The sequence below is a fragment of the Macrobrachium nipponense genome, chromosome 5 (assembly GCF_015104395.2).
Source record: "Macrobrachium nipponense isolate FS-2020 chromosome 5, ASM1510439v2, whole genome shotgun sequence".
NCBI classification, from domain to species: domain Eukaryota; kingdom Metazoa; phylum Arthropoda; class Malacostraca; order Decapoda; family Palaemonidae; genus Macrobrachium; species Macrobrachium nipponense.
The window spans coordinates 26,588,090-26,598,763 of NC_061107.1; the positions used below are offsets into that span (position 1 = coordinate 26,588,090).

A 10,674-nucleotide genomic window follows, 5' to 3' on the forward strand; every position below is an offset into this window, starting at 1 on the left:
TGGGCGCCAAGGACAGTGGGGGGAGAGAAAAAAGCAACCCACCAGGCATCATGCCCCAGCTGCTGGTCCCTAAGCCCCCTACCCACGTCAAGGGGTCAGCATCTAAGGGGGTCAGCGTTGGGGTAAACCCTCACAATGTCTTCAACTAATCCATAACTTCGACATGTTACACAGTTAGTGGCTACAACCAGGCAACACTCCTTCTTCTTGAACTTGGTCCCGGATAAACTCTCCAAAACCAGCTTGCAGGGTGAAAAAGCCATCTTGAACAGTAAATGGAAGTGTGCACATCAACACTCAGTGAGCCTAAATACGCTAAAGCACTCTTAAACTTGCCGGGGTTTCCATGTCCTATCCTCCCCATCGCAGTGATTCATGCTTAGCTCTGACCCCCTTCGAAATTTTAATGTGCCCACACGATTGAACAGGTTCATCTCTGATAATTTTCCGATACGCCGATACAACTGCTCCCCCTTCGAAAGTTTATCACACCTGCAGGAATGAACAGGTCCACCTCTGATAATTTCGTGATTCATCAATACGGCAGCCAAATATTCCCTTTTTCTTTGCTACCCTGCTTTTCTTCATGTTCTGCCACCTCCTTCTTTTAACGGAAATTGTGCCGTGTTCTATCCAGTTTTTTATAGCAGTATTTCTCACTATCCATTCACTAATGCCTCCATGTTCGATTAAATACTTATAACTGGGTATGTTGCTATCATCCGTCCTCTTATTCGCTTGAAATGCTCTAGCCACATCTAAAATGTTATATTCATTAAGAGGGTGGGACAGGTCTCCTTCTTCATTCCATTCAATCGCACCTGAATTTTGCAGATGATTAACTAGCGATGTTACATACGGTATCTGATGATCTTTGAACAATATAGGAATAACACTAGTCAGGTGGGGCTTTACTCTTTTACGGGTAACTTCGCGGTTGAGCACATTCAAAATTAGCGGTTCTTCCCTCTTCTCCTTGCACGGTCATCCCCAACAGGGGGTAAAGGAGGTTGAGGTGTAAATATTTTAGCATTCATGTGAAAATTCGCGCTTCTCTGCATGTTAAGAGGAATGTATGCATCACCCGCACTTTTGTTTACCCTACCTCAACCACTACTGTCTTTACCGACTGCATTGATGCTGTTAACATTATTATTATTGTTATTGTAGTCGTTATTGACGCCATGGTTATTAACGTTGCTGTTCTTGTTATTGCCAACGCTGTTACCACAAGTTTTCCGACCTTTTGTTAACCTCTCATATATGATGGCCGGTATAACGTAGAACTCCTTTATTTTTTAAAATTTTCCTATTTAAAAAGACTTCCTATCAAACTGGCTGCTAAAGGAAGTAATACGTACAGAATAGCACCCCATTTGTGACTCTTCAATGTGTTTTTCTTCCCCACCAATGTTGTCGTTTTCAAGGATACTTGACGGATTTCCCTCTTACACCTTCTGAGCTTTTTAATAAGGGTTGTTTCTCTGGTTAGATTACCGTGAAGAAAATTTCTAAATATTTTGGATATGGTAGCGATAAACCCTCTGCTTAATGTGGGAATTACTCTACTCCTCTCGGAGGGGGACAAACGGGAGATGAATAAAATAAAATCTTTCTTTTTACGTATTAAAGCTTCCTTTTTAGAACTCATGTCCACACAATTTGGGATTCCTCGACCCACGAATTAAATTGAGCAAGATAACCCTTCCAATTAACATAATATTGTGTTCTGTTGCCTCTCCTCATACTCCATAAGATGGCAATGTCATAGATTTCAAACAATTCGGTAGGTATTAATTCTTCTCTGTATAATGTACTTTTATTTCTTCTCCCGCTAAATCTTCCAAGATGTAAACTGTGGGATTTTGCAGAGTGACGAGCTTCTTGATTTTAAAAATTTCTAGTGTTTTGAACTGTGTATCCTCTCCTGAAAGAAGCTTTATGGTTTTCATCAGCTATGCATACAGTGTCTCCAACGTTCAAGGTTGAACCCGTTGTTGGAAAGGCGTTTTTATACATTCTCGAGAACTGACTTTTATTGTCCACTTTAGTCTTCATCGCATGCACCTCCTTGGGCGTCTGCCCATTCCCTAAACTCTTGTGCAGTGAGTTGTTATAGCTTTCAACTATGTCCTGCAGAATGTTGATATATTTCAATGTGTTCTTGTGTGTAAGGTAACTGTATATTCGGTTTTTAATGGTTCTTATTACCCTTTCAGCTATCGAAGCTTTAATTTACTGCAAGTAGATGCTATATAACAAGACGTTCCTACATTTTAGATATTAACTCACATGTTTATTATAATATTCCCTACCTTTGTCACTGTTCAGACGGGACAGTCCTGAAAAAATTGCTAGATTCTAGAAGCACTTTCAGTGCATCGTGCACTGTGACACCATCTCTTTATTCAGAGGGAGGACATGTAAATACCTTGAAAACTGGTTGATGAAGAATAGCAGATATTTATAACCTTCATTGTGTGGAGTGAGTTTTGACATGGCAGCCAGATCTGTGCTGGCCACAGCTTGAAGTTTAGAAGATATGATTTTCCTCCTAAGGAAATGCTTGCATGTGGTTTTATGTAAGGTGTATGATGACTGACCCCGTAAAAAACCTGTGTCGTCTGCTTTAGTTATGTTTCTGTCCTTACTCTTTGCCGCTTTGAGTAGCGCATTCACACCACTAAAACAGCTAGGTTGCATTACATTCTCATATAAATTCCTGAGTAGTTGGAACTGTTCTTCAGTCATATTTGTAAGTGATTTGGTATTCGGTCTCTCCGAGGATATTCGTTCTGAGCTGTAACAGTTCAGGTGTTGATGGAGCGAAGTCCACTAACAGATAACTGTACCGGTTATGTGTTAAAGCTCTTTTGTATATGTCCGAAAACTCTGCACCCCTTCGCCGGCCAAACGACTGTCTACCCAAAGTTTCAATCTGTCCAATGTCGTGGTTCTTCATGAGGATGTTATGGGAGAAATTGAGACTGATGTTCCTCTTGAATTTACCTGAGTGGAACATGTTCTGGGTTATGAAAATTACCAATATGCCCAAATGCCGTCCTGCAGGGAATACCTGGATGACGAATTTATTGTCACTGGCTTCGAGAAAACAGTCGACCAGTACAAATAATAGACCTTTTCCATCCTCCACTCCTCTTTCTGTGTAATCGAATTGGTTTAATATTTCTTTGAATTTAGCACTTATGGTGTGATGTCTTTCCAGAGGGTGTTCACTCACCCCACAATATAAAATACAGTGAAAGTTGGCCTCATACATTTCAACTATGTTCTGACACAGGATCGATTTTCCACTGTTGCTGAAACCCGCTATGATAATTCATGCAGGAACGGCGAAAAGGTTTAAGATTTCTCCCTGGAAGGGACCCGTTTCCATGGTTGCAGTTAATACACTACCTGAGCATTATATACAGGTGAGGGCTGTTGAGAAATGAATTTGATTGTGCAATTTTTTAATTCATCATAATTTTTTTTAGATACAGGTGGGGGTTGTAGAGAAACGAATTTGATTGTGTGTTGATTTTATGCATTATAATTTTTTACATACATTCACAATAATCTAAACTATAAATTCATACATAAATTTGTATATACAGGCACACATTTTAGTGTGTGACACGTCTACTCAGACCGAGTCGACTTTTCTTAGCAGGGGGAGGAAACATCAACTTCGCCCAAGAATTTACGAGGGCAGTTATCGGACACTGCTGCTACTCCTTAACCTCCAATTTGCTCTCCACTCTCCATCTTTTGGAACGACCTTTTATTTTGGGGAAGCAGTGTGAAGGAGTGGGGGGTTGAAAGTCATAAGGTTGGGCAGAGGCTTTGGATGTGTTTGTCATGGCCAGTGGCGGTGGCGGCATTGGGGGTGCCACGACCTCCTCATTTTCTTCTTCGTCAACTCCTTCTACTCCCCCAGCTCATTCATTCACCGGGATCTGAGGGTGACCGTAAGTGAGGGATTTATATGGGGTGATGTTATACCTCTTATCTTCTAAAAGACATAGTGCTAGCTTCCTCTGTCGGGTGTGACATATCGTTCCTTCCACCATCTGCAAATTGTGAACCGTGGTGCAATTGATCTCATTATTCTCAATTACATCTTGGTATTGGCTATGACTAATAGTCTTTTGGCGACATCTTTGAATCCCCTTTAAAGTGTTACACCAATAGTTTTGCGTTTCATATGAATACACTTTGGGTTTTACACCGATGAACTCTCTGATAAGTTTGACGCCTCTTCAACTTTGACAAGTCCGAGTTCCCCCTTGCATGTATCGTCATACACTTGGTGAGTTTTGGGAAAGTTGCTCAAATCCAAATACGGTTTAAGTACATCTTTCAATTCGTGTGCGAGATTATCAGTCTCCAGGGAGAAGATCAAACTGTCAGTGTCAGTGTACAGGAGCTTAACTCTATCATCACACAGTTTTTGAAGGACATCATACGTAACTTGCATATCATGTCCTTAGCCAGGTCCAGCATGCTGAACTCGACATAGATTGCGGATTCTGCTGTAAGGGTCTCTCTGCAGTGATTCACAATGTATCGTTAATTGTTCAACCTTTCAAAGGACTTGCATGTATGTTTAGACATATTTCTAAGTAGTGAGAGTTCATCGGTGGTGACAACTGTCCTGATGGAATAGTTCAAAGGGTTTTTAATGGTCACCCCAAAAAGACTGTTCATCAAGATTTTGATGGTGTTCCTCTTGTCAGGGCCTTATTCTTTCACTCTCATCTCTGCATTCTCTGTGATATATTCACTTAAATAAAATCCTTGTCTGAACTTGTAAACTTTTCTTATAACGTCAACTTCTAGACCAAGTCTTGTTAATGTTTGCAATAGGGGAAGGCAAATTAAGTGGTTTTGCATTGGCAAGTGTGTGCCTACTAGTTTGACATTTTTTTTAGGGAGCTTCACATTAAACTTTTCCAATAGGCTTTTAGTGTAAGGGGATAGATCCTGGAGGGTTACGTTCATGTGATGTACCTATAGCTAGAGGGAACTCATCCATCCTGAGAGCGACATCATCTCTAATCTTCTTAGTATCGAGGAGGATGAAAAAACCATGTTCCCCCTGCGAATTGATGGATGTGATATCGGTGGCAGTAAACCTCTCTAGTTCGGTGGGGGAGAGCTCCGTTATTTCATCCAAAAGCATTTTATATCTGCTCTTCACCATAGGATAAAGACTAGTAAAATCGACGTACAATATATATGATTGTCGGTCACCAGCTTTGAATAGTGGGTTTGACTCGGGGTTGTTTGCTATGGCATTCCTTTGGACTAGACTGCACAAATCACCACTGATGTTGTTAGCAATCAGTTGGTAAGTTTCCCCATCGGAAATCAGGGGGAGGAGCGTTGGCTAAGTGTGGAGAAAAGCATCTAGTGAGAGGGAGGTAGACGTTAAATAGTAAGCTAAGTAAACAGTGTAATCCAGTAAGTTAGAACAGTTTGCAGCATTCCACACTTTGCAGACGTGTTCATATCGTTCACAGGGTATGCTTTCCCCTGTCAGTGAGGAATTGAAACACACTTTGGGAGGGATGCCGGGTTTTTGGAACACTTTGAAGCCTGTGACGTAGTCGTAAGGGTAGTACTGCTTACCTGTGCTCAAAACTAGTTTGGTGCACTTGTCGGGATATTAAGATAACATCTGGCGTGTGATTTCCAAAGCACCTTTCTGCTTGATGTGACTCGACACAAGTGATCCTCTGATCATGTGGGCACTGTCCATCAATCTGATGTTGCCAGTATTAAGCAAATAAAATGTACCTCCATCACATTTCAAGATTTCAAAGTTATACTTGGCGGGCGGCCACTTCTTTCAAGATGAGTGCTGCATCGTAAGACAAATTGTGTACTAACACTGGTAGGGCTCTGTCTGCATATTTCAAATTAAATTTGCACTTCCTGCAAAATTCACACACAGTTGTCCATCGGTATGTAGTGCGCATGATGCCACGCTTTGATAGTGTTATCGGTGAGCTTAATGTTGCAACTTTTGCAGTGTGTAGCCTGTTCAAACTGGCGGGTTGTTTCAGAGGTCATGCTGATTTTGTATGCCACCATCATCTCAGGCTTCGGCTATTTTTACCAGAAAATCGTCGACACAACATTCACCTACACCTATTCTGTGCATACAGTATTCATCGTTTCTGCTGTCAACAATTGCGTAGCAATATGTGTACGCTTTCTGCTTTGGCACAACTCTCTGGTCTTCATCCGCATCAGGCTGTCTGTTATACGCTTCAAAATCTAAGAAGGCAATGTGCTTTCGCTTTTTCAAACTTTAAATTGGTCAGGCTCTGGGTGTAGAACTGTGGTTTGGGTTGAACAACTTTGAAGTTGGGTGTGGGCATCGCAAATGGCGGGGGTATTAAACAAAGTTAGACAGTGATAACAAATGCCACCTGTGTATTCTCTCCTTGTTGTCTTTACCCCATAGCGGAATGCCTTCATGTAGGCGAACATGTCTTTGATGAGTGCGAGGTGGTCATCCGTGATTAGCAGAGTGACCAGTCGGGGACATAATGTGTTAACCCCCTTTCTAGCGAGATCCACAGTTCATCATTTTTTCCAATGTTTTCCCATGACCAGTTCACACAATTTGTATACATAGATGTTAAGTTTGTTGTCTTTTTCCAATGTCTTGAAGGAGTCGTTGTTCAATGGCATCTCGGGTGTGTGTTTAATGCTGATCTGATTTGTCCTTATCTGGTTTTTCACATCCCTGGTGAGGTTTTTACCTGGTGTGTTGCGGTTTTTCCTGAGTAGCACATAAGCTTCTAGCGCTGTAACAATACAGTTGTACCCGGATTCAATATTGACAACTTGGCTGCTGCCCCTGACTCCTGCGGGATACTCTTTAAAGTTTGCTATGTTCACCATTTCTCACCGCGAGATGTTGATTTGTACACTGTGTAGCGACGTGATGCACCAACCCGTACCCTTGCTTAAGTTGAGCCTGCCTTCAAGGTTGCTCGCCATGTATTCAATAGCTTTGTCTAGCAATTCGTACACTGTGTTCACTAATGTTAGTACAGGTGGCGTATTAACATAAAAGGAACCAACCATTCTCTGCCTGATGATGAGGATGCACAGGTATAACATAACAGAATTTATACCCCTCTCCCAGAGTGTTCGCAAGACGTCCTCAGCGAGCTGCGTTCTGTTAATTGTGAGCATCGTTGTCACATCAATGTGCATTCCTACTGCAGTTGAATAAGTGATAGTACTCACAATTCGGTTGGCCTCCTCTCCTTTCCTGTTAAGCAGCGTCTGCTGTTGTTTGGCACCTCCTACTTGACAGGGACCTCCTCTTGGCAATGTTTCCCTTGCATTTTCCCCATTTGGTAGTGCTGTTACAGCGTTCACGGTGGAACCTGCAAAAAAATAGGAATAACAAGTAGAGAAATTAATCAAAATAAACTGGTTGTTTTATATGTAAATGAAGTGGTGACATTGTGCTTTTTTTTTTCTTTTTACAGCGTGTCACATCTCGACAAACTTCCAAATAAAAAGAATTATTCTCACCATCCTGGGGAGTGACGCTCCCTGCTACACCTCCTGTTAAGGATCGTCCTGAGTCGGGTCTGTTGCCACCCCTGTTCGCTCCTCTTCTTTCTACATTGACAGTAGACTCTGCAGTCCTCTGGCTAGTCCGAGCCTTCGGTGCCATATATATATGCCACGGCAAAGGAATTTCAATGGAGCTGTCACTCGTAGTTTCATCGCTGCTGTTGCTGGTGGAATTACCCATGTCTGCTTATGGAGATGTTGTGGAGTAGATCAGCCTGTTGGCGAACTGATGTGGGTCTTGCTGCTGTTCAAGAATTGTCAGTGCATGTGTGTGCAGGTGGTTACAATCGTCTTTTATGACCCTCGTATAAGGTTTCGCTAAAGTGGTATATCGTGTCGTGTGTGTGTACGTCACTGGACATGGAGATGGATTATTGAGCTGTGATAGTCGTGTCGTGCTGTGTGTCTCATGTGAATGCGCATCATCATGATATGACATGTTGTGCACCTGGTAGTGTGTCACAGAGAAATGGTGGGGGTGCTTATCAGCTGAGTACCAGGGAAAGGGTGACTGTTGTGGGTGTTTATTAGGTGCTTATCTGAATTTGGATGGAGTTTGGAAATCTTTTCGAATTCATACTATAACGTGAAATGACATGTTGTGCACCTGGCAGTGAGTGACAGAGAAATGGTGACTGTCGTGGGTGCTTATCAGCTGCTTATCTGAATTTGAATGGAGATGTTAGGTTAGGTTAGCTTTGGTTAAGGGACTTAGAATTTTTTCACTCGGTGGGTTAGGTTAGGTTAGGTTAGGTTAGGTTAGGTTGGGTTAGGTTAGGTTAAGGGACTTAAAATTTTTGGTTTTCCCATGGAGTTATTATGTACCTTACTTTCTTTATGAGAGATTTTGGAGTTCTTTTATGGACTAGAGTGAAATATTTGGTGGTTTTCCTGTGGAGTCGTTAATGGTCAACGTACGTGAGGTTAAAATAAACGCAGGGCAAGAGAGAACACAGAATTCGTTGTTTCATATATTATGTAAACTTAACTGTATGGCAGCTTAACAGAAACTAAATATACATTGTAGATTTCAGTAAAAGGTAAACAGTAATAATTACAGTACTCAACAGTTTGAGTAAAAGGTACAATTATAATAAATACATTGTTACGCATAAATACAGTATGTAGTTATACAACTAATTACACCAAAGTGTAGTTAGCAATCTCACACCTCCCCCCAAGATGGCAGGTGCAATACAAGGATACCTGGCATCTTAAGATCCTTATTTAGTATATGATTTCGAGTCCCATCTTATTTTTAAACGCTCTGGTGCCCGTGTCTGACGTCCACTACTTCGTACTAGTAAGGCAACTGATAACAGAATATCAGGCTTAGGTGATGTTGCAAGTGATCTACGATCTCCATATCCTGAAGCTTTGCCACCCAACACCGAGATAGCTGGAGAAATAATGTCTCCTGGCAAAAAAGGGTGATGAGGTCGTAGGAACCTCCGATTTCTCCAATAGATGTGCCCACTCCCAGTCTTCACGAGGTAATCCCTCCTCGTGCCAATTCCGACCACAACTCCTGGTTTATCCCATCATTTGGTCTTAGGGTCTTGCAGATCCACGTACATACCAAGGTTCAGCTTAGAGAGTGGTCTAGCAGTGGCATCATACCGTTCCTTTGCCTGCTGCCGAAGGTACTTAGCCTTTATGTCACATTCATCAGCTGTACGTTGCCATTCCTTTGCAAATTAACGATGATGAGCCGGAATCTTGGAACGCAAAGGATGTCCAAACAAGATTTGCGCTGGAGATCTACCGCCCGCCCGTGGAGTATTCCTGAGCTCAAGAAGCCCTCGTGCGAACTCATCCTCATCCAGCTTGCCATTTCCTGTGATCGTCAAAATCAACTTCTTGATAATCTTCACGGTAGCTTCGGCATGACCATTTGCTTTTGGATTATAGGGCGATGTCACGCGGTGTTCCATCCCCAATCGAGCAAGAAAATGCTGCAATGTTGATGAAGCGAACTGCGGTCCTCCGTCCGTTTTCAGTACTACAGGCATACCTGTGTCTGAAAATATTGGCCTCAACAAACTAACTAGTTGAGCTGCAGAAGGTGATCCATTGCACGAAGATACATACGGCCAACCTGATAGGCGATCAATGTACACAAGAAATGTCTTGCCTGAGATATGAAAATAATCAGCAGACACGGACTCAAATACTCGACTTGGCAAGTCTTCCTGCATCAAAGGCTCATTCTTCTGACCTGGTAACAGCTCTCGGCAACGAGAACAAGACTTCACTGTATCCTCAACGTCCCTGTCAATCCCTGGCCAGTATATAGTCTGGCGTGCTCGACGCTTGGTGCGGTCCACTCCTTGGTGAGCATCATGTAGACACTGCAAAGTTTCGCTACGCAGGCTGCGAGGTATGAGAAGTCTAGGTCCATAAACTATCAAAACAATCATCCACGGCCAGCATGTCCAGAATTCCCCAGTATGCTCGCAACTCTTCTGGTAAGCTATGCTTATGATTTGGAAATCCTTTCATTATTACATCTCTTAATGACAGATATTCACCATCATGTGCAGAAGCATCACGAATCTTATCCAGCGTCTGGTCCTGTAGAGGTGCTAACCTTATGCCCTCCTCACAAGTAGCTAATAAAGACAATACAACAGCAGCATGCAATGGATCTGCATCATCCACCAAATCATTGTCCTCAACAAAGCTCTGAACTGGTGAACGAGAGAGTGCATCCAGCATGCTGTGACATTTCCCACTTTACCACCGTGCAGCACAAGAAGTAAATCTGCAGAGTTTCATTCTCATACACTGCAGTCGAGGATTTTCTATTTCTCCAAGGAAGTTTTGAATTGAGAATAGGAACAAGTGGTCGATGGTCTACTACCAGGTCAAAATAAGGCAAATCAGCCAAGTAAACACTGCATTTCCTCACTGCCCAAAGTACAGCAGCCATCTCAACCTCAACGGCATACCTAGTTTCCGCATCCATTATAACCTGATCCACACTGGATGAGCTTCCAAGCCTCTCCATGTTGTTGCAGCAAAACAAACCCCATACCATGCAACTTGGATACGTCAGTTTGAAGC

At 42.4% G+C, this 10,674-nt stretch overlaps 1 protein-coding gene across 1 annotated transcript; it reads right to left on the minus strand.

Moving 5' to 3' along the window:
* Positions 1-9,305: 9,305 nt before the first annotated feature.
* Positions 9,306-10,326, minus strand: LOC135215738 (uncharacterized protein K02A2.6-like). The gene is made up of 2 exons (XM_064250692.1): positions 10,140-10,326; positions 9,306-10,012 (listed from the first exon to the last, which is right to left on the minus strand). The coding sequence occupies exons 1-2, from the start codon at positions 10,324-10,326 to the stop codon at positions 9,306-9,308; spliced, it is 894 nt and encodes a 297-aa protein (XP_064106762.1).
* Positions 10,327-10,674: the final 348 nt, after the last annotated feature.